At 38.8% G+C, this 26063-nt stretch overlaps 1 protein-coding gene across 1 annotated transcript in view; it reads left to right on the top strand.

Annotated features, from left to right (window-relative positions):
• Positions 1-16637, top strand: part of LOC130417005 (NACHT, LRR and PYD domains-containing protein 3-like) — a 33138-nt gene extending 16501 nt beyond the window's left edge. Inside the window, exons 4-8 of the mRNA XM_056742348.1 lie at positions 165-335; positions 15030-15200; positions 15276-15440; positions 15528-15574; positions 15703-16637. Coding sequence (XP_056598326.1) covers positions 165-335; positions 15030-15200; positions 15276-15440; positions 15528-15574; positions 15703-16259 — 1111 coding nt within the window. The 3' untranslated portion in view covers positions 16260-16637. The remainder of the gene's footprint in view (positions 1-164; positions 336-15029; positions 15201-15275; positions 15441-15527; positions 15575-15702) is intronic.
• The last annotated feature ends 9426 nt before the right edge of the window (positions 16638-26063 follow it).

Raw genomic sequence — 26063 nt, 5'->3', positions numbered from 1 at the left:
CACACACTAGTTGAAATTCTATAATTAAAAAACTAATCGAATATTTGAAATTCGTGACTCATCCCTAGTTTGTTCACATGATTTGTGTGTTTTATGTATTTGTTTTCAATTATAGCAGTAAGTGTTAAATCTGAATGTGTTGTTTGTGTTTTTCCTGCACACAGTCTTCAGAGCTGTAATCTGACTGCTAGATGTTGTGAGAGTTTGTCTTCATGTCTACAATCATCAACGTCTCTGAGAGAGCTGGACCTGAGTAACAATGATCTGAAGGATTCAGGAGTGAAGCTGATCTCTGATGCTCTCAAAACTCACAACTGTCAACTACACACACTAAGGTAAGACACTTTCACGGAAAATACTTAAAAATAATAAATGATACTGCCATACAGTAGATGTTCTTCATTCACTTAAAGCCACAATATTGAATAATTTTGAAATATCCAGAAATCACTTTCACAGTGTGATATGTTTCATGAAGTTGTGGACTTACATTATCCAAAAGATTGCAAAGAACGTGCTTTCCTGTAATTCAGTGGTAAGAGCATTGCATTAACAACACAAGGTTTTGGATTGGATCCCAGGGGAGCGCAAATACCTTTGTATAAACGTATAGGACAATACAATGTAAGTCAATTTGGATAAATGCGTCTGCCAAATGCATAAATGTAAATACCAGATAAATTTCTATTTAAAATAATGGCCTTGTCTCCCTTGTATGTGTCACACACCAGTGACTTAATATCCGCTGCTTTGCATTACCCTCAGTTTCCAGTTGTAGAAAGTACGGCAGGCGTTTATACAGCATGTGGGTCGCAGCATTTGTTGTTCTGGTATTTTGATCACGGTTTCTCTGTTTTGAGTATTGGAAACCCAAAAAAGTGAAAACGTAGTTTACATTTTAAATGTTGACACTATGACTTTTGTAAACACGTAAAACTATGTAGCGTTACGCTACCAAATCAATTGACAAAGTCAAAAACAATATAAAACTCTGTACGGTTCAAAACGTGTCAAAATCAAGTGTTATTTTATTCATTTGAATAAAGATTAGAACAAGAGGAGATTTCTTCATGTTCAGTATTCTGTTGTGTTGGTATTTTAAAGAGGTTTTGTTTAATTGGTGGTTTTAAGAGGTTATGATTCTACTGAAGAACATTTGTTTAAGATGAAAATAGACTCATCATAACTTGATAAAAGTCTATCTGAACGTTTCCCTTTGTCTCTGTTACCACACTGCTCTGAGACTTGAGGGTTGAAGGTATAACAGGCGTAAGGTCAGGACAGGCAGCAAACCATCATGAACGAGATAACAGGCAATGGCAGAGGTTCACAAAACAAGATGGCGTCCAAGTAATAACATAGATCATCAACAACAGTGACACATCAGAAATGTAAGACAAGACTTCACATTGAATGAATGTGGAAACAGCTTAAATAGGCCATGTGGACAAGATCACCATCACCCGTGTCTAGTCACCAAGCATCAGGAGTCCAGTAATGGGTTATTGGGAATGTAGTGTATGTGATAGTCCAAGTGATGTGTTTAGTCCCCTCTGGTGGAGCACGAGGGTGTGACAGTCTTCATATGAATTTTTGTTTATGATGTTTTTTTCAGACCCAAAACTCACGAAGTACACAACTATCTTACTTTGGTGAATGTATAGATACTACTGGTCAAATATGACTCCACTAAATGTACAAGTAAAGACAGATTCTTTCTTAAGTAAAAAGTAAATAAGTACGTGCTTTTAAAAGAACTCAAATATTAAAAGTAAATTTACTTCATGTCAGTTGTGCAAATTTTTTTTTTGGTCATATACCTCATGCCTCTGAAGCAACTTACTGAATACACTGAGTAGTTCAAAGTATCAGTTGTATAAGTTCTCTTCAAAATTTGCCCCCATTGACTTTCCTTAGTCATTTTTATTCCTACTGTGGAAGGTCGCTGGGGGTAAATTTTACAGTGAGCAACTCTCCTTTAAGAGCGTTATATGTTTAGTTTAGATATAATCCTGTATGATCATTTAGTCTCATTATCCTTATTAGCCCCCTAGGCCTATATGTATTTATTTTGTAGATTTCCTTTACGAGTTTTAGCAGAAATTTACCAGTAAGTAGTAAGGTTCTTATGAATAGTAAAGTGTAGAAGCCACGTTTTTGTTGGATTTATTACGATTTGTATAACCATAATTGAACTACAAACATATACTATAGCTAGTATAATGAAACTACTGTAGTACTGTAGGTTTTACTAAAGATTAATAATTGTAGCATGGTTCCTATATACAGAAAATAGTAAATTTATGCATATATCATCCCTACTGAAAAAAGCAAAGATTTTTTTTAATAAGAATTTGATTTTTACTTTAAATTCCTCTTTGAAGTGTGTTTTGGGTTTTATTCCAATAGGATTTACCATCCTACCAATAGAATCAATCACATACAAGTAGACAACAACTATCCATTCTACAATTTCCATTATAACCATTAAATCCATTACATTTTCTGTTGTATTGTGGGCAGGGTTCTATTGTTTTTATTTCTACAGGAATACTTGAACTATACTCAACTAAACTTTATTTATATAGCGCTTTTTATAATTTTCATTGTTACACAGCAGCTGTACATGAGACACATTGGATATAAGTAAAACAACTAAAGGCATATACCTGTAAAAACAAGAAAAAGGTGAAAACACAAAAGACAGACATACAAATGCTCCACACACACAATAAGCATACATACTTACACACATTTACATAAACGCCCACACGCAAACACACTCGCACGCACACTCAGTGAAAGCACACATAGGAGAGAAGGGAGAGAGAACCACAGGTCCAAAAAAATATATAAATTCCTATATTTATTATGTAAAACTTCTAAATTCTAAACAGCCCCCCCGACCAGGCAAATAGTGCAAAACAATATGCAAACGGTGGCGAGGAACCCAAAACTCCAATCGAGAAAAAAAACTCAGGAGAACCCAGGTCCAAGGGGGATTCCCAGGGGATTCCAGTTCCCCTCTGGCAAAAGCTGCTGCCTCTGCACAAGCTCAACAGGCTAAATAAAAAATAAATAAACTTTCTAATAAGGTAAATCAAAGATTTAAGATTATCATTAACAATCTAATAGCATTTGAAGTGTTGTAGAAAAATCATGTCAAGTTGCCGTGTCCTTTATCCAGCTCAATCATCTCAGCTCTTGTCAGGTCATCGCTTCCCATTCTCAGCTCTGCCATCAGGTCTGGGCATGAACTGCATCCTGCGGTAACCTTGGAACAAAGAGACAAGACTGGCTGTGAGTAGAATACTGATCTGCATACAGGTAATAAGCATGATCTTAAAGTTAATGGCGACATGACAGATTACTATCGAATACAACAGCAAGATTCTTAGCTGACGACGAGAATTTTATGGAGCATTCGTCAATAGTTAAGCAATATTCTTGGTTGTTACGTATGCCGGTTTTCGGTCCAGTAAGTAACACTTCTGTTTTGTGCGAGTTCAGTAGTAAAAATGATTACTCATCCAGTTTTTTAAATCAACTATGCATTCCATTATTCAATGAAACTGCTGGGTTTCATGAGGCGTAGATGAAATATAAAGTTGAGTATCATCAGCATAAAAGTGAAAGCTAATTCCGTGTCACTTTATTATATGTCCTAGAGGTAGCATGTATAATGCGAAGAGCAGAGGCCCTAAGACTGAGCCCTGTGGTACACCGTACTGGACTTGCGATTTGCGGGACACCTCATTGTTTATTGCTACAAATTGAAAATGGTCGGATAAATAAGACTTCAACCATTTCAATGCTATTCCGTTAATGCCGACATAATTTTCAAGTCTATGTAGGAGTATGCTGTGGTCAATGGTGTAAAATGCAGCATTAAGTGTAGCAGCACCAATAACAAAATACAGCCATGATCATTTGTAACTTTGATCAAAGCAGTCTCTGTCCTGTGACATGCTCGAAATCCAGACTGGAATTCTTCATTAATGTCATTCCTTTGGAGGAAGAAGCATAATTGAGTTGAAACTACTTTTTCAAGAACTTTAGATATAAAAGGTAAATTCGATATCGGCCTGTAATTTCCTAGTTCTCTAGGGTCGAGTTTGGGTTTTTTGACAAGGGGCCTTATAACAGCCACCTTAAATGCTTTAGGCACATGTCCTAATGTCAGAGATGAGTTAATAATACTAAGAAGAGGATCTATAATTTCTGGGAGCATTTCTTTCAGTAGTTTTGTAGGTATAGGGTCTAGCATGCATGTTGTTGATTTAGATGATCTAATGATTTTAGAGATTTCATTGTGATCTACTGTAGAAAATAATTGCAATTTCTCCTTAGTGGTGCTGTAGTTAGTTTGATCAGCGGGTTTTACTTCTGGTTGCATTGTTATATTTTTTTCTCTAATATCTTTGATTTTACTAGTGAAGTAGTTCATAAATTCATCACTGTTATGCTGAAAATCAGAATCTGAATTTGCTGACGACTTATTTTTTGTTAATTTTGCCATTGTGTTAAATAAAAACCTAGGGTTGTGATAGTTTCCTTCTATTAGTGATGAAAAGTAGGAGGATCTAAACGTTTTTATGGCATTCCTGTATTTTTGAGTACTATCTTTCCATGCTATACGAAATACCTCTTAATTAGTTTTCTTAAAGTTGCGCTCCATTTTCCGGGACGCTTTCTTTAGAGCCTGATTGTGTTCATTATACCACGGTGTTTGGCTGCCATTTTTAATTTTCTTTAAACGCAGAGGAGCAACTGTGTGTAATGTTTCTGAGAAGGTGACTATTTTCAATAGTCATGTCAAGATCTTCAAACTCATGCTAGAGAATTGAGACAATTCAGCCAGATTAACGAGAAACGCTGTAGTAGAGTAGGCGGGGCGAGACCGTGGTTCGAGTCCGGTGAGTAATTGTGAATGAGTGCCAGCTGTGCGCACACCGGGCTCGAATCACGTAGGAGATAGGGAGCATATAAAAGGAACAAGTGACCGGACCGTCGCAGAGAGAGGACCGGGCCCAGATACATGTTGAGTTTATATTTATGATCTTGTGTTTTGTATTTATGTTTTGTTTGCCGGCGGTCGGCCGTGAGGGGCCGCCGGCTTTTATTATTTCTGTTATTAAATGTTTAAATGTTTGCCGGTTCCCGCCTCCTTCCCTTTTACGGAGATTTATTACAAACGAATCTTTGGAAGTTGAAGTAATCGTTCTACCATATTTGTAGCAAGGAATTTGATTTGCAGCCCTAGGCCAGTGAAGCAAAAATAATATCAGAAAATGATCCGAAATGTCTTCACTCTGCTGAAGGATTTTAACATCGTCCGCATTTATACCATAAGATAGTATTAAATCTAAAGTATGATTACGAAGGTGAGTGGGTCATGACACATGTTGACTAACGCCCATGGAGTTAAGAGTGTCTTTGAAAGTCATTTCCAAGGCACCTGTATCATTGTCTACATGGTTGTTGAAGTCACCAACGACAAGGGCTCTATCTGCGGCCAGTACTAGTTCTGATAAGAACCCAACAAATTCTTTAATAAAATCTGTGTGGTGCCCTGGAGGCCTATATACAATAGCTAGAATAAATTTAAAAATGTTTTGTCCTTAGTATTAGGTGTCGATACGTGAAGTACCATGACTTCAAAAGAATTGTATTTAAAATTAGACTTCTGAGAGGTGATAAGAGAATTATTGTAAAGTGCAGCGACACCTCCCCATCTACCTTTTAGACGAGGCTCGTGTTTATAGTAATAATCTTGGGGAACGGATTCATTTAGAGTAATATAATCATCTGGCTTTAGCCATGTTTCTGTCAAACAGAGCATGTCTATTTTATGATCGGTTATCAAATCGTTAACAAAAAGTGCTTTATTTGAGAGAGATCTAATATTAAGCAATCTGTGTCGTAAAAGTTGATTATCTGTATTTTGTTCATGTTTGATTTGTTTAACGTTTATTAAATTACTTTCAAGAGGTTTACGCAATATCTTATGTTTGCTAATCCGGGGGACAGACACAGTCTCTATTTATGTTGTTTGTAAGAAGGGATTTTTACATGTTGTATATTTTGTGTATTCTGTAACGCGAGACGGCAAGCAGACAGTTGGTTAAGCCATTCTGTCTCCTTCCTGACCTGGGCCCTAGGTAATCAGACTTTAGCATTATTAAGACTATGTGCCAAATTTCTAGAGTGGAGGGAAACCCCATCCCAAGAGGGATGGAGACCATCTCGTTTCAACAGGTCAGGTCTGCCCTCAAAACTCTTCCAGTTATTTATAAAATCTATATTATTCTGCAGGCACCACTCAGACAACCAGCCATTTAGTGATGATAATCTGCTATAAATCTCATCACTACGGTCAGCAGTGAGGGGGCCAGAGAATATTACAGTGTCTGACACTGTGCTTGCGAGCTCACACACCACTTAAATATTATCTTTAGTGATCTTCGATTGACGGAGGCTTACATCGTTTGTGCCGATGTGAATAACAATCTTACTGAATTTACGATTAGCCTTAGCCAGGACATTTAAATTTGATTGGATGTCATACACTCCCGGTAAACATTTGACTATGGTGGCTGGTGCCTCTATGTTAACGTTCCGACAATAGAATCACTAGGGCATGTTTCTCAGTCGGTGCGTCACTGAGCGGGGCAAACCTGTTCGAGACTCTAATTGGAACGGCTGAATGATGTATTGTCTTGCGACTATGCTGTATCACAGTCACAAAGTTTCCCAGCTGCAGGGCATTTTCAACCGGAACCGAGCTGTGTTCACTAAAGTTGCTCACATCCAAAGTGTTTTCTATGGTCCTAACACTCTTAATTTTGTAATGGCGGCGCGCATGGTTGCAGCGGCTTACGGCTCTCCACTTCAGTGCTCTTGCTCTTTTCTTTTCCCTCTTCTGTTGATTTTTTTTTTTTACTTTGAGTATTATTGGTGCTGTGAACATTCAGTACACCCGCCAGACGCTTTTGGAAATCGGGGATCAACATCAGATATCTGTTTCGGGCGACTTTCACAACACACATAACATCCCAAACGACATAGCGAGACCGCCGGGCTCTCCGTGGATTGTTGTCGGGACGAGGAGGCGGCGCAGACGGAGGAGGGAGAGGAAGCAGAAGCGGGGCCGTAGGTCCGGTTTTATGCTAAGGCTAAGGAAACAACCACACAAGCCACCTCTACCAAGCCTGTATCTCTCCAATGCCAGATCCCTGGTGTATAAAACGGATGAGCTGCAACTACAACTTGCTGGAAATCGCTATGTTCGTGACTGCTGTGTCCTGATTATCATCGAAACCTGGCTTCAGCCGGGTATACCCGATGCAAGCGTGCAGCTAGTAGGCCGCACTCTGCTCCGTCATGACAGGACCAAGGACTCAGGTAAGAGCAGGGGGGGACTCTGTGTTTATGTGCATGACAAATGGTGTAACAACGGGACAGTTATAGGCAGTCACTGCTCCCCAGACGTCGAGTACATGTCTGTAAGATGCCGGCCTTTCTTTCTGCCGAGGGAGCTAACTGTGGTGATTGTCACAGCTGTGTATATTCCACCCGATGCCAGTGTAAACACAGCCCTCTCTATACTGCTGAACACCATACACGAACAGCAGCGGGCCCACCCAGACGGTGTTCACATAATTGCAGGGGACTTCAATAAGGCCAACTTGAAGACTGTACTCCCCAAGTTCTACCAGCATGTAAAGTGTTCCACAAGGGGGGAGAAGACTCTGGACCATGTCTACACCAATATTAAGCACGCATACAGAGCCATACCCCTCCCCCACCTCGGTAAGTCAGACCATCTTTCCCTCCTGCTTTCCCCAGCCTACACCCCTCTCAGACGCAGGGCCAGGCCCACCACAAAGTCTGTTACAACCTGGCCTAGCGATGCACTCTTCATGCTACAAGACTGCTTTAATTTGACAGACTGGGACTTATTTGTACACCAGGAGTTGGGGACATTCACAGGGACGGTACTGGACTATATCCTGTTCTGTATCGGAACTGTGACGGTGGAAAAAAACATCCGGGTCTTCCCAAACCAGAAACCCTGGATGACCAGCCAGGTACGTACACTCCTCAGGGTCCGCGACTCTGCCTTTAGGTCTGGGGACAGTTCTCTGTACAGAGCGGCTCGAGCCGACCTTAAAAAGGGTATAAAAAGAGCTAAGGCGGACCACAGACTGCGCATCGAGTCTCATCTGTCCAGCAACAAAACACGGGAGGTGTGGCGGGGCATAAAGGACATCACAAACTTCAGAGGCAGGGATCCGCCTACAGATGACCTGAGTGCGCCGCTTGCAGAGGAGCTAAATTGCTTCTTTGCTCGCTTTGAAATACCTCAGCAGCACTCATCTGCTCCAGCTCTCCCCTCACCTGCAACTACCTCCCACATAACTTCACTCACCGTGTACGAACATGAAGTAAGACGGGTGCTCTTGGCAGTGAACCCCAAGAAAGCTGCCGGCCCAGACGGAATACCTGGCAAGGTGCTCATAGGGTGCGCCTTCCAGCTTGCCCCCACCTTCACCAGGATCTTCAACCTCTCACTGGCCCAGGCAGTCATCCCGCAGTGCTTAAAATCATCCATTATCATTCCAGTGCCAAAGAAGACTCCCATCACAAGTCTGAATGATTACCGGCCGGTGGCCCTTACCCCGGTAATCATGAAGTGCTTCGAGAGACTGGTCCTTCAGCACATAAAGGATCATCTCCCCCCAGATTTTGACCCACACCAGTATGCATACCGTGCAAAAAGATCCACCGAGGAAGCCATCTCCGTAGCTCTCCACTCTGCACTGAACCACCTGGAGAAACAGCAGAGCTACGTTCGGATGCTCTTTGTGGACTACAGTTCAGCCTTCAACACCATAATCCCAGACAGACTCATCACCAAACTGGCCACTCTTGGTTTTTCCCCTCTCACATGTGCCTGGATAAAGGACTTTTTAACCAAACGTCCCCAGACTGTGAGACTTGGCCCCCACCTATCCTCATGCCGCATGCTGAGCATCGGCTCCCCACAGGGCTGTGTGCTGAGCCCCCTCCTGTACTGTCTCTATACCTACGACTGCAGTGTGGCCAACAACGACAATCTCATTGTCAAGTTTGCGGACGACACTACAGTGGTCGGACTCATCTATAAAGGTGAGGAGGCAGCCTACAGAGAAGAGGTTGGTAAATTGGCAGTCTGGTGTTCAGAGAATAATCTCACTTTGAACACCAAGAAGACCAGAGAGATCATCATCGACTTCAGGAAGCACAGGACCGACCCAGCCCCCCTATACATCAACGGCGAGTGTGTGGAGAGGGTTCACTCTTTAAAGTTTCTCGGCGTCCTTATCTCCGCCGACATCTCCTGGACTGAGTACATCAAGGCAGTCTACAAGAAGGCTCAGCAGCGGCTGCACTTCCTGAGAGTTCTCAGGAAGTACAATCTGAACTCCAACCTGCTAATGACCTTCTACCGTTCATCCATCGAGAGCATGCTGACATACTGTATCACAATATGGTATGGCAGCTGCACCGTTGCAGACAGGGAGAGGCTTCAGAGGGTTGAAAAGGCAGCACAAAAGATAATTGGCTGCCCTCCCCCCTCCCTGGAGGACATTTACACCTCCCGTTGCCTAAACAGAGCACTAGCCATCACCAAGGACAGCTCCCACCCTGGTTTTGACCTCTTCAAACTGCTCCCCTCAGGGAGGCGCTACAGGTGTCTCAAGGCTAGAACAAACAGACTCTAAAACAGTTTCTTCCCAAAAGCAATAACTATTCTGAACTCTCACATGCACTGTTCGTAATTATTGCAAATGTACACGTTCCTCAGGTCTGCTCAACCTTACCCCCTTTTTTTTTCTTGTAATGTAATTTATAGTATTTATTTCACTGCTTGTGGAGCCAGCTATCGAATCTCATTGTACATGTACAGTGACAATAAAAGGTATTCTATCCTCAAATAAAGATTGGATACAAACTAGCCGCCGGCAGCGATGCAATCAGTAACTTCAGTTGAAACATCATTATTTTTCAAATTGCTTTAAATAATATAGCAGCAGATCAGAAGTTAACACGCACGCGTAGCTCAAGGTGTATGTGATGCTTATTCACCGATCATTTTGATGACAATGTTTCTGTGATCTTTTACAGATCGTAACCCACAGATGATAACATGTGCCTTTTCCTTTGATTGTTCTATTTGCCATTTTAGAGCTTTCAACGGTGTAGCAGCGCCTACGTTTACATTAGTTTAGCTGGAAGATCCAAGATTTGCTAGATTGCCTAAAAAAATCTGCCAAATTGACATTCAAAGCTTGCCGGAAATCTGCCAGCTTAGAAAAATGGAAATTCTTGGCAATAGTAAAAGGTCCTGACAGAGGAAAACCCGCTGCAAAAAAAACATGTTCTACTTTTGGACCTTTTATAAATATAGTGGAGTAAAAAGTATGATATTTATCTTTCAAATTTTCAAGACAAACAGGACTGACTAGGACAAGACTTGGAGAAGACTTGGACAAGACTTGGACAAGACTTGGACAAGACTTGGACAAGACTTGGACAAGACTTGGACAAGACTTGGACAAGACTTGGACAAGACTTGGACAAGACTTGGACAAGACTTGGACAAGACTTGGACAAGACTTGGACAAGACTTGGACAAGACTTGGACAAGACTTGGAGAAGACTTGGACAAGACTTGGAGAAGACTTGGACAAGACTTGGACAAGACTTGGACAAGACTTGGACAGAAGGACTAGAACTTCTAATGAACTGACAAGGAACAAGGGAATTCGGGCAGTATAAGAAGGGAGAGATGAGATAGTGAGAGTAGAAACAGGTGTGGTGTGATTAGCGGGATAAGGAACTGGGGTGCAGTGATGAGTGGATAACAAGGGGGGCAGGGCTCCCAAAGGTAAATACCAAGCACATGTAGACCTGCCAAAAAGGTCTCTCCCATGTGCTTGGCGAGAAGGAACATAAACAAGACACACACAACAAACAGGTGCTCAGACCCGGGGCCTGACAGTTAGATTGACAGAAAAACCCTTGAGAGAGACCAGACTCAAGCGGTAGAGCCAGTTCTCCTCTGTCATATTAAAACAGCACTGCTGCAACTACAGAGAGATTGATGTCAACTGTTATTAACCAGCTGAGAAGTGAAAAGAGACAATAACTTGTGGGGATAGAAATACATAAACAAAAATGTTTGAAAGATTGAAGCATTCAGGAACAGACACAGAAATATTGGAAACAGAGCAAAATCTTGTCATCATAAAGAGAGATTTGATTTGACGTGAGGTATTGACAGAAATAATGGGTTGTGTAGTTGATGACGGCTTCAGCCAATGACTTCACTGACAGAATGAAAAGCAAAGGCCATAGAGGACGACCTTGAGGGGTATCACGACCAAGAGCGAAACATAACCACACTGAAGAATGTGAGAATGTGAGCTATAGAGTGTTTCAAGCATTCTGATAAATCTTCTCAATGAGTGCTGAGACTATATCCCAGATTACAGAAATGATTTCAGGGGGATTCCCTCACTGTCTGGACCTTTGTTCTTTAGCATTGAGTCCAGGACCAGTTTCACTTCATCAAGGGACAATTGAGCATCTCCTGATAGTGTTCATCAAGTTTAGGAAGATGAAACTGCTGAAGGACAGATAGATGTAAGAGTTCAGAAGAACTTTTAAAGCTCTGATTTATAGCTCAAGGTTTCGTGAAGAAAACACCGTCTCTCTTTACAACATGAATGTTTGCTCTAGATTCCATCTGTTTGATCAGTCATGCTCATCATTTACATGACCTCTCACCAAAGAAATCATGAGATTGCCTCGTGTGATGTTGAATGACATCAGCTCTGTGTTGATGGATCCAGCTATAGATGTGACTCGCAGATCTTATAGATGAAAAGAGTCCAGTTTCACTAGATCTGACTAAATCTGTACTTAAATATCATCTCTGTTGTGAGTTTATACTTCAAATCAACCACAAGGTAGATGCAGAAGAGAAGAACAGCAGCTTGACACCAAGTTATGTGAATAAAATGAAAAGTTGTGCTTAAATGCTCAGTTTAGCTTCGTCTGACTAGAAACAGATTCATTATGTATTATTATACCACACAAGAATGAGCTTTTAAAACATTGTCTCGTGATGTTATCATTAACCTTGAGATGGAGACACAATACAGCACCCAACATAAGATTCAACAAGATTAAAAATAAGGACAAAATGTGACAAATAATAAGAATAATAACATGATCAAATAAATGAATAAATATAAAGAATATGATAAAATTAATGTACTAAACGTATATAATTTAGTAAATATATAATGGAATTAGTGATAAATGAAATAAAATAAGAAGCAAATGTATGTTTCTGCTCAGATCTATGGGTGTAAAAGTGTGATCTTTAGCTCAGATTTAAGTGCATGTCATTATTCTCTCTTTGTTTGACAGAAAGTGTTTTTAAGGTCCTGTTCCACCTCCTGAACTCGTCTCTTCAGCTCATTTCTGCCGCCGCTCCTAGATTTCTGAGGGAAAAAAAGAAAAAACACACATTTCCAAAAAAATATTTTGTTTAATCTTCCATAAGGATGGAGGATTATTTATCAAGTGAATAAACTCGACTAGAGAAGTACGCAGATGTGATCAAAGTTCTTGATTTTGGAGTAAAGATCGATTAAATCTCTAACAGATTCATTTAGAAACGAAACAGCGTTGTGTGTTGTTCAGAGTAACACAACAATTCTGCTTTGTTTAGAATGATTTGAATCATTGAAATAGTGAGAAAACATTCATTGTTTACTATATGACAATGAAATCTAATTAAAATTTCTTGTTTTATTGAACTGTAGAACATCATTTACTTTTACAATTGTGCTGATATTAGGAATCATTGATATTTGGTTTCATTCTACATCGCTTTTTGTGTCCTTTAAAGGGAAAACATAAAGGCGATGGGACTTAAAATGGTGATTAATGCAGCACGTCTTCAATAAAATAACGTCAAAATTATGTCAAAAAATGTTCTGCAATACACTTTCTGAGAAAAATGTCAGTTGGGCTTCATGGCAAACTGCGGCACTGGGCATTCACTAGGGTGATGACACATAAAGCCATGAACGAATCTAACCAATCGCCATGTCTGTAAAATGTTCTGATGCAGAGATATATTTCTGGCTAAAAGGTTGCCAGGCTAACCTGTTTGGTTGCTATGGGTGTGGCTTAGCATCTGCCTTGCCAGTATATGACACTCTTACCTATGAGTGCAACGAACCAACCCCCATGTCTCTACGATGTTCTGATGCAGAGATATAGGTTTTGTTAAATGGTTGCCAGGCTAACCTGTTTGGTTGCTATTGGCGTGAATTAGCATCTGCCTTTTCAGTATATGGCACTCTTAGCTATGAGTCAAACGAACCGACCACCATGTCTCTACGATGTTCTGATGCAGAGATATAGGTATTGTTAAATGGTTGCCAGGCTAACCTGTTTGGTTGCTATTGGCGTGAATTAGCATCTGCCTTTTCAGTATATGGCACTCTTAGCTATGAGTCAAACGAACCGACCACCATGTCTCTACGATGTTCTGATGCAGAGATATAGGTATTGCAAAATGGTTGTTAGGCAAACCTGTTTGGTTGCTATGGGCGTGGCTAAGCATCTGCCTTGCCAGTATATGACACTCTTAGCGAACGTTGGTACTTACGCTACAGCCAATGAGATACAGATCTGAAAGTTGACGGAGATGACTGACAGACCTTTAAAAATGTAGACCGCAAAAGCTCCTGCAAGGGTACGTTGTACAGCGGAGAAGGAGGATCGTCTTTATAATGTATCCTCAAAAATATACCGCAACCGCACAGATAAGAACAAGAGCTGGGGAGAAGTCACATCGGTTTTAAATGTACCGGGTAAATTAACTGCTAACGCCCAGCTTGTAGTTTCGTTCATCAGATTGTTATTTGGCTATAGGCACACATGCATGCGTTTATGTGTTTGTTTTTTTGCTTTATCTTATAATTACGTTGGCATTCATCTTTATTCTCGGCAGCGACAATTGTTTTCTTCCTTTATTTATTAACATTAAACTTAAGCTGCTCTCCCAGAGCACAGTCATAACTTCAGCCCTATTAAAAAAATCATATAGCACCATCTACTCAAAATATGATCCCGCGGCTTTGGACTGACAGACAGAGAACCATTCAGAGCGACAAAGACTCAGAATTCCAGGATTGAATGTTACACACCTTGCTACAGTTTTGCTACAATAAAGTATAAATCTTTTGCTACTAATTGCTACAGATACATTAGCTTTTCACCGCGGATACGCCGTTGTAGCCCTACAGTTAAAACGGTACAGTTACACACTCTAGACCTGTTGCATAGCCGTTGCATTTCCTTCATCTATCGTGGAAATACACTTTTTTCATAATAGGACAAATAGGTCACGTGAAATTAACTGCGATGTCGCTTTGTTTACTTCTGTTTCCCGGTGAGATGACGTAAGAGGCCTCCTCTGGTATGATAATCTTAATATTATCCTGTATTTGGGTGTCTTAAAATGTCTTTTGATGTGCAATTATTAAATAAAAAATTCCAATCAATTAATTTTTATTTTTGCACTTGCAACATTTAGTCTTATTTATAAACACAACTTTACCCCCAAGGTTTCTTCTCTGGACATTTCACATTCATAAATGCAAGTTTACAAAGGCCAAACCTATTTTTGTAGTGCTTGAAAAAGAGATTCAAATGTAGATGTAATGCCAGGTTTAAGATTTTACATAAGAGAATCTGATAAGATTCTCCTTATGTGTGAGCTGCAACCAGATTTAAAATCTGTCAGGATTTTAAAACTCCTGTAGTCTGAGCAAGGCTTTAGTGGTTGTACTGCAAAGTTATTCAACATAACAGATTTATAATGCCTTATATATACACTAGATGTTCTCTACAAACTGATATTTGTGTCTTTTGTGTCATTGTGTTTTGGTTGTGTTTAGATTGTCGTTGTGTAATGTGACTGAAGAGTGTTGTGTAAAAATGTCTTCATGTCTACAATCATCATCGTCTCTGAGAGAGCTGGACCTGAGTAACAATGATCTGAAGGATTCAGGAGTGAAGCTGATCTCTGATGCTCTCAAGACTCACAACTGTCAACTACACACACTGAGGTGTTTCTCTCTACACACTGATCTCACAAAAGAAAAGTGAAGAGTGTGTTGACATGTTGATGTGTGTGTTTGTAGGTTGTCAGGTTGTATGGTGACAGATGAAGGTTGTTGTTCTTTGGCTTCAGCTCTGAGTTCACAGTCGTCACATCTGAGAGAGCTGGATCTGAGCTACAATCACCCACAACACACAACACTTCAGCTGCTCTCTCACACACTCAATGATCCAAACTACACAATCAAGTATGACACACAACATACACATGATTCACACACACCAGACCAATGTCACATCATCTTTCTGTCTTTTATGTGTGTGTGTTTGTGTAGTGTGAGTCATGGAGGAGAGAGAAGAATAACAGCAGGACTACACAAGTGTAAGTCTACACACACACCTGAGACACGCACGCACAAACCTGAGACACACACACACACACTCAGACAAAGGCACACACAGGCACACACATATTGCTGTTGTGTTATAAATGTGTCTTCTTTTGTTCAGATGTCTGTGATCTCACACTGGATCTAAACACAACACACACTTTCCTCAAAGTGTCTGAAGAGAACAGAAAGATCACATGTGTGGAAGAGCGTCAGTCGTATCCTGATCATCCAGACAGATTTGCTGGTGTGTATCCTCAGGTGTTGTGTAGAGAGAGTCTGATTGGACGCTGTTACTGGGAGACTGAATGGAGCGGATCAGGTGTTGATATATCAGTGTCATATAAAAGCATTGAGAGGAGAGGAGAGAGTGACAGTGTGTTTGGATTCAATGTAAAATCATGGAGTTTGTGGTGCACTGATGACAGATTCACTGCAGTTCACAATAATAATTATACACACATTAGTGTCTCTTCAGGTGTATGTAGAGCAGGTGTGTATGTGGACCAGTCGGCCGGCACTCTGTCTTTCTACAGCGTCTCTGACACACACACACTCACACACTTACACACATACTACACAACATTCACTGAGCCTCTCTGTGCTGGATTTGGTGTGAGTTTTAACTCCTCAGTGTGTTTGTGTGACATAAACAGCCTCTATAGAGCTTCCTGTTAAACACAAGAGAGACACACACATAACCACATGAGTTATTACACAAATACTGTCAAATCTTTCTGTCATCTGGACATTATGATCTGTGTGTGTGTCTGAAAATGAACTCTGTTGTGCTCTTTTACTCTGTTTATATATGATCACATATGACACGCATGAACTCTGTTGTGCGCTTTTACTCTGATTATATATGATCATATATGACACACGTGAACTCTGTTGTGCTCTTTTACTCTGTTTATATATGATCACATATGACACACGTGAACTCTGTTGTGCTCTTTTACTCTGTTTATATATGATCATATATGACACACATGAACTCTGTTGTGCTCTTTTACTCTGTTTATATATGATCATATATGACACACATGAACTCTGTTGTGCTCTTTTACTCTGATTATATATGATCATATATGACACACATGAACTCTGTTGTGCTCTTTTACTCTGTTTATATATGATCACATATGACACACGTGAACTCTGTTCTGCTCTTTTACTCTGTTTATATATGATCATATATGACACACATGAACTCTGTTGTGCTCTTTTACTCTGTTTATATATGATCATATATGACACACATGAACTCTGTTGTGCTCTTTTACTCTGTTTATATATGATCACATATGACACACGTGAACTCTGTTCTGCTCTTTTACTCTGTTTATATATGATCATATATGACACGCATGAACTCTGTTGTGCTCTTTTACTCTGTTTATATATGATCATATATGACACACATGAACTCTGTTGTGCTCTTTTACTCTGTTTATATATGATCATATATGACACACATGAACTCTGTTGTGCTCTTTTACTCTGATTATATACGATCATATATGACACACATGAACTCTGTTGTGCTCTTTTACTCTGTTTATATATGATCACATATGACACACGTGAACTCTGTTGTGCTCTTTTACTCTGTTTATATATGATCATATATGACACACATGAACTCTGTTGTGCTCTTTTACTCTGTTTATATATGATCATATATGACACACGTGAACTCTGTTGTGCTCTTTTACTCTGTTTATATATGATCACATATGACACACGTGAACTCTGTTGTGCTCTTTTACTCTGTTTATATATGATCATATATGACACGCGTGAACTCTGTTGTGCTCTTTTACTCTGATTATATATGATCATATATGACACACATGAACTCTGTTGTGCTCTTTTACTCTGTTTATATATGATCATATATGACACACATTAACTCTGTTTATATATGATCATATATGACACACATGAACTCTGTTGTGCTCTTTTACTCTGTTTATATATGATCATATATGACACACATGAACTCTGTTTATATATGATCACATATGACACACGTGAACTCTGTTGTGCTCTTTTACTCTGTTTATATATGATCATATATGACACACATGAACTCTGTTGTGCTCTTTTACTCTGTTTATATATGATCATATATGACACACGTGAACTCTGTTGTGCTCTTTTACTCTGTTTATATATGATCATATATGACACACATGAACTCTGTTGTGCTCTTTTACTCTGTTTATATATGATCATATATGACACGCGTGAACTCTGTTGTGCTCTTTTACTCTGATTATATATGATCATATATGACACACATGAACTCTGTTGTGCTCTTTTACTCTGTTTATATATGATCATATATGACACACATTAACTCTGTTTATATATGATCATATATGACACACATGAACTCTGTTGTGCTCTTTTACTCTGTTTATATATGATCATATATGACACACATGAACTCTGTTTATATATGATCACATATGACACACGTGAACTCTGTTGTGCTCTTTTACTCTGTTTATATATGATCATATATGACACGCATGAACTCTGTTTATATATGATCATATATGACACACGTGAACTCTGTTGTGTTCTTTTACTCTGTTTATATATGATCATATATGACACATGAACTCTGTTGTGCTCTTTTACTCTGTTTATATATGATCATATATGACACACGTGAACTCTGTTGTGCTCTTTTACTCTGTTTATATATGATCATATATGACACACATGAACTCTGTTTATATATGATCACATATGACACACGTGAACTCTGTTGTGCTCTTTTACTCTGTTTATATATGATCATATATGACACACATGAACTCTGTTTATATATGATCACATTTGACACACGTGAACTCTGTTGTGTTCTTTTACTCTGTTTATATATGATCATATATGACACACATGAACTCGTCTGGCTCTCCATAATCAATCACTTCAATCATCTGAACAGCCTAAAAGAAGTCAAGCCCCCTCACCTCCATTCTCTGGTTTCACCACATCCCTCCTCCACACCACGAGCCCGTCTTTACTTCAGCACCGGGGGGTATGATCTGGACACACACTGAGCTCAGAGCTCGACAAACACACATACTGTCTGTCCCACTTCATTATCTGTGACGTGAACTCGTGAATTCACTGTTTCTCTCTACAGAAATACATAGAAAATAGAGACAAGGAATATAAAGCGCGTCAGAGTAAAATTCCACTCTTAAGTCTGTCAAAATGCTTCACATAAATGACGTAATTTTGCTGTTATTCTTACACTTAAGAGTTATTCATAAAGGTTCATAAGTGTTAAGATTAGGTCTCAGCTCCTAAATGATTCAAGAGGTCTGAAGAGGTCTAATAACCTATTAAGAGTAACAAGATGGAAGTACAAAGGCAGATACCATGGACTTTACAACAAAGAAACTATGTGTTAGAATGATATGATGACATAATAATATATGATGAAATAAGACAAATAAATGGATTTAAAAAATGTTTTATATTATTTCAAAGTATTTGCATTTTTGGTCTTTTCTTTATATAGCCTACAGTTGTGAGTGTAATAGGATGTGATTCTGCAGCTTAATTCTATAAAGTTAACTGTTAAAACTCAATTAAACGTGTATGAAACCAAGACAAAATGGATACATATTTGTAAATTTTTTGCATCTCTGGCGACATCTCTGTTTAAAAAATGAAGGTGCAGTTTACTTTATGTATTTATTTTCATATGGGTTGAAGTCGACTGATGTTAAATTTCACACATAAGCGTACAGCTCAATATATCAATCACTATTATAACATTAACATTGTAAATCAGAGGAAGGCAGGCAGAGAGTTTTCAAAAATGATTTTATGTACATGATCATGATTTAGCTTGTTTGCTATACACATTGTCACATATCAGCTTTTAGACATTTTTTTTTTGTTATAAATCATAAATGACAAGGAGGCGGCAGCTTCTCGCAATGCAAAGAGACGGTTGGTGTGTGCGTGGTCTTCAGATTATGACGCGTATCACTCTGTGTCTCCATTTCCAACATGTAGTCGAAAGACAAACTGCTGCAACCTTCATCGTATATTTCACACCACATTCATTGTTTCAGTTTAACATAATTAGCATTTCCTCCCGTTGCTGCTGATCTTCTAAAGAGGGGAAGCTCATTTTCTATATGAACTATATGACTTAATGAACAAACGATAACACAATGGCCCAAGGCCGTTTAAGCAGCCTAGCTCTGCTGGCCATTGAGAGGACACTGGTCAAGTCACTGGAAAAGACGCCTAGTTGGTATGACAGGGTTACAGAGCATTTTCTTGAAAAGGAACGTAGGGCAGAATTTACATATAAATAAATGGACAATTTTTATGATTTAGGCCGAAAATGAGCTTCCCCCCTTTAAAAGATCAGCAGCCGCCACTGGTCTGAAATAATATCAAATGACCACACAATCCCAAATGTTTCTTTCTGGTTACATCAGACTGTAACAAAAATATGAAAACTCAGAAAAACCGACTTCAGTTGGGCACTGATCCAAAGTGTCCTGTTGTCATTCAATAAACAAGACATACATGTTTACCTGATGGAATGCTACAACTTAGTGAAAAGAAACCACACAATCACAGACTTCAGGAGACTGACTGTTCTGCACATATAATCAAGGCAATCCAAGGAGCTATTGGCAGAAGAACAACAGACAAGGGATTAAAAGAGTTTGCCACTCACTTTTCGGCACAATTGTTGAACACCACAAGTCTGAAGAGGGCATGAGACATTTCAAGTGCATGTGCCATGTGTTCTATTCCAAAACAAACACACAATGTGTAAAGGTGTGTCTTCAAAAACTTCATGACCAAATTCGTGGAACAAAAATTCCAGCAGACACACTGGATGAGAAGCAGGGAGTGGACGACTACATCATCCCAGAAGCCAACACAATATTGCCAAGGTCACCATTCACAAAAGACTTTGTACACGAGGCAGTCATGTCTATAAAAGATCTGGAGAAGGAAACTGAAATGGACAATAACATATATCAATGTCCAGGGATACTGGAAATGCTCATGATTTTCCCACTCTGGTCAGGAATAATGCTTAGGGATCTGAAAAGATACACTGACAGAGAGTCTATCAGAGATGACAATGAGCAAAATACACATGACACAAATTGTCATGCTGAAAACTGGTTTTGTATTGTCAAAGCCAAAATCCTACAGAAAAAACTGTACCACAGGCCAGCAACATTATACAAAAAATGTATGCATCCTTACAAGGAAGGTACAGAGAACGTATCATGAAACATGACCTTCCGGACCAAATGTCACAGATGCCTTGCAAAAGAAAACAAAGCAGCTTGGAGGACTTTGAAGAAATATGGTCCAAAAAGAGCGTGTTTGACCGAAAGGAGGAAAAACTAAATACTTTCATACCCCAGAAGTAGTGCCTTCTCCTAAAGAAAAGGTGAGTACTGTAACCATTAATAAATTCTTATTTTCACAATTACCACACAAAGATGATGTAATAAGTGCTTCTATAGGTCATACAGTATTTAAAGTTTCTGTTTGTTGCATTGTAATTATACATATACAAGTACAGAATAATACAACTTATTTACATTTACTTACTATATGGTTATGGTTGGGATTATGTTGTGGTTTAAGGTTACTTGTGCGTAATCATGCATAATTTATATGAATTATTTTATACTAAATACATGTAGTGTGTAACAAGGGCTCCTTAAAATACATTGCTACACTTTTACTATGAACATGAACAGTTAATTGTTACAGTCTGCTTCATATCCTTGATTTCTGCCTGTCCTTGTAGTCATCAAAACCTTCTGTCAGACAGGCTAAGTCCAGAAAGAAGGAATCAGAAACTGACGAAGAAGCATCAAAATCTTCACAGGTGAGACAAAGTCCACTTTTGGCATATCAATGGGCATGATGATATGAAGAGTTCTGACGCAGAAGCCTCCAAGTGCCATCTCAAATTTTCTCCTAAAATGATCATTTTTATCAAGCTTGTACATTTCGGTTGAGTAATTTCATTTTAATATCAATGAATTGGTTCTTTTCATTATCAATCAAGTCAAATGACAGAACATTAACATAGGAGCTTGAAAACTCCTCATATGATGAAGTACATCTCACATACTCTCTAACATTTTATTGTGTTTCACAACATTTATATATTTCCTTTTTCTCTGTTTGTCCCCATAGGCATCAAAACCTTCTACTGGACAGCGGCAGTCCAGAAAGAGAGATGCAGACTGTGCCACTGATGCAACAAGTCATGTGTACCATTAGGACATTGTGGAGGTAAAAAAATGATGTTTGTGTTTGTTATATTATGTGTGTGTGAATATGCTACTGTTTAGGGTTGACTACACTGTCATTAAAATGTAATTGCTTCCAAGCTGGGTTGTCATATGAAATCCTAGCCATGGCTAGCTGTAACTATGTTGTACCATTACTTCCATAAAACACATCTGATCTGTTTGTTAGAAAAATTCAAACAACCTGATCAGGACTTTTGTAAACAAAACAACTTGATTAAATCTCTGCATAAAAAATAAATACGGATCTAATTTGTGTCTGTGTGTGTGTGTGTGCACGTCTCTGTGTCTGTGTCTCTGTTTTTAAGGCTTGTTGGAGTTCCAAAGGCAGTGAAAGTATTGTAGCAGTAATTCGGTCAATTGACCAGAATGTTACATATACATTGCGCCTAACAGAGTACAAAACCCTGAAACCAAACAATTGGTTGAACGAGAAGGTAATTATTTGTCTATATTTGTTATCAGGGATTTATCCCCCAGATATATAAGTATTTCAGCCACCAGAGCATACAAAACATACATTTAAGTATGTAATTTCAAAACTGTAGTGTTACAGTTTTATGTAAAAGGATGCACCATGCTATTTGTAGACTGAATGTGAGTGTATTTTATAGTAATAACTAAAACTTTTAACAAAATGCTAAACAGTTATTAAAGTATTGTTGAGTTCAGTGGCATTGCTAGGCCCTTTTTAGGGGAGCTAAAGCCCCCCTAAAGTTCTAGCTCAGCCCCCCTAAAATATTGTGTGTAATGTAATCTGTACAAGAATTCGAGATCGCTTTATAGCCCCCTTTAAAACTCTTATTATGAAAACGGCGTTAGGCTGCGTTATTTAGCGCATTCTTCAGTTCATACACGTCAGCACATTGGAGTTAACGTCATTATCAGAGTAACGTTACAAGGTGTGTTCATTAACATGACATCTGCATTTTTGCCATTCTTTGTTATAAATGCATCTTAATATGATGTGGAAGCGATACAAGACCCATTCCCATTCACTGTTTAAAAGTTTTATATGCGTTCACCCCTCGTTAACTATTTGTTAACTTTACCTCAAGCCAAATGAAAGCACTAAACACCAATGACGTCATACTTCCACGATAAAGATGATATTGTAGCGCACAGAAAGTGTCATTAATGATGATGTGCTATAGTTAAAGAGAGGTGATGGTAGTTTTGACAGCTCCGGAAAGAGGACGGGCAGATAAGAGTTACTGTAGTTCAGCCCGGTGCGGCAGTGTTATTCATTGTTCTGAGGAAATAAAAGTGTACAGAAGCTCTATGTTGTTTTTCAGACGCTTCAGTATTTTTATCATTAATTGAAAACATATTGTGGAGGTAATAGATGAACACATAGTCATGCAGAGAGAGTGACAGCGCTAGTGCTAAACAGAATGAATGGCAGGGAAACATATTAAGTTATTTTTACTAAATAATGATTCAGCAGTTGATTGTGATATTTATTTCATGAAATGTGACTGTTGTTGTCACTTTGAAATATAAATGTTGCAGATTGACCGATTAATGTGATATTCATTTGAATAACAATAACTTGTATTTATGCTTTTCTGCATATTCTTTATTTATTTGAGTAATGTATACAATATGTGGTGATTAGAGTGTGGCTCTCTATATATATATCCTCATTGGAGGCTGAGCCCCCCTAATATTGAAAACCTAGAATCGCCCCTGGTTGAGTTTGATAAGAGGGCTGAAATGTCTAAACAAAGTTTCCGAAAGGTAAGACTTCACAGATACTATTCAATGCAAATCGAAAAGGTCGGAAGGAGAAATTCAAGTAATGTGTAATATTTAAACTTTTTTGCAGGTCAACTTTCAAAACTATGAGGCCATAATTGGATTCATGCAAGTACACCATAACCACTGGAAATTTCTGGTGATTAAAACCATTGCCAAACCATAGTTCATAACTTACAGACATCGAAAGCTAACAAAACTATATGTTTGTAATAGTATCTCAACAGGACAATGCAGAAAGTGTTTGTGGTGGATCCCTAAGGAAGAGATGAAGTGAAAGATTCTAAAATTGCCGCCGCAAGATTCAGGTATTGAATTTTTTTTTTTTATAATCATGCAGTACATATTAATGCTGGGTTATTAACAACTAACTTGACAGTTATGTAATATTAACCGGTTCTAAATTCAATAATATACAATTCTAACACACGTGCAGAAGATACTTCATGCGGCAGATATATCATGGTAAAACAGACTAGGTGGATGTGCCATGGACTCATGGTGTCTTGAACCACAGTCTACAGGAAGATAGTTGTAGGTAGTTGTAGTTGTGGAGTATATGTTATGCAGGTGACTATAACATTTGAATTACCTTGTAACAACACTCATTTTTACATTAACCTCAATAGTGTACTATTTCAATTTCTTAGTCTGCTATGGCTTAAGTATTTCGCAAGTTTAACATATGCTATTTATCTTACACAACAGATGGCTAAGGCGGTAGTGGAGGCTTTTTCAGTGACACCATCAGAAATCGTGATGCCTTCTAGAATGGACCTCTTGTCAGAGCGGCGTAAAGAGATGGCTGTAACAATCCTAGAAGCATCGGGTATGTATTGAAGGATCACAATATTGAATGTTGCACTGATCAAACATTGTGATTGTTGTTTTAGTACATATGTACATATAAGTATGGGCATGACAAACCAAGCATCATTCAAAGCGATTTATAGTGATCATTATAAAGTTGGCTTGGCGATTGTACTGCGCACATACGGTTTATATATTTATTAGTGGTGGGCCGTTATCGGCGTTAACGTGAGACTCTTATCGCGCGATAAAAAAATGTTGCTGTTAATCTATTCTCAAAGTTGGGTTGGGAGCTGGGTCTATAGCATCTTTGCATTGACTTAACATGTAAATCACTCGCGCTTGACGCGCCATTCGCGTTTGGTCTGAACACAACATAACGTTACTGTGAAATTACCACATCAAACGTGACGTGCTAACATGGATGCAGCTATGAAGCCGCCTGGTTTGCTTCAGGGAAAATTTATTTTTAAGAAGCTTCCCAATAGAAACATCGACAAGACTAAGGTTGTTCGCACCTTGTGCAATGCGGAATTGGTTTACAGTAAGAGTTCTTCCAGTGTACCACCTAAAGTACCACCTAAACGCAAAGCATCCCTTAGCTAATGCGGAAGTAAACACAAGTACATTTTATTGAACATCATTTTTTTCATCACCAAATATCATAGTAGAACAGCTTTCTCAAGCAGTTTGTGATGCATTTTGGAAACAGGAGATGAGCCCCTGGTCTAATGCGCCACCTGGCTTGAGAAACCCGTTCTCAAAGACTTTGTCATTATTTGGGTAGCACATATATTCTGAATGCCTTCGGCAGAATTCAAATGAGCCATTTTAATGAAGACTAATCTAGATTAAAAAAAATTAATCTATGTCCACGACTAATATTTATGCTTATTACCATGGGTCCAATCATCAAACTTGCTGACACACTATTGTATTCGGATCAACGGATAGAAATCAGCCCCATTATTCAGACAACCGATCAGAAACTAGGAGTCGCTATTGTAAATACATTTGCTTTTTGGTTCATAGATCTGTTATCATAATTGCTGTTATCAAAAGTTCAAAACAATTTCCAAATGAAACCTTAATTCAAGCTCAAATAAACCCTTTTCAATTCTTGGAAATTTAATCAATTGGAAATCAAGTACTTTTGAGGTCCCAACCCCAGTAGCTTACATTTCTTTTGGATGTGTAACAAAAAATTCTCAGGGATGACCATCTATATTCATTTTCAATGGGATACTTCACACAAAAACAAGAAATTCTGACATCATTTACTCACCTTCAAGTTGTTCAAAATCTGTATGAATTTCTTTGGTTTAGCATCTGGGTGTTAATAGCAGTTTGGGGGACCCCCAAGACCCCTGGTGATTAGCACTGCGACCAGCAAACAATTTAAGAAATATAAGAATTGCATGTCTGATGTTTCTCATGCACTACATTGGTTACAAATGCGCAAAGCATAGACATAAAACCACATATTGATAGGATAACTGTCTGTCTGAGTGTCTGTCTGTCTGTCAGAAATTTGAGCTGTTAAAATATAACACTGATTTCTGATTATAATTTC

Source organism: Triplophysa dalaica, unplaced genomic scaffold (genome assembly GCF_015846415.1).
Source record: "Triplophysa dalaica isolate WHDGS20190420 unplaced genomic scaffold, ASM1584641v1 Contig7, whole genome shotgun sequence".
In the NCBI taxonomy this organism is placed as follows: domain Eukaryota; kingdom Metazoa; phylum Chordata; class Actinopteri; order Cypriniformes; family Nemacheilidae; genus Triplophysa; species Triplophysa dalaica.
The sequence above is the reverse complement of the archived record's forward strand: the minus strand, read 5'-3'. Positions and strand labels throughout refer to the sequence as shown.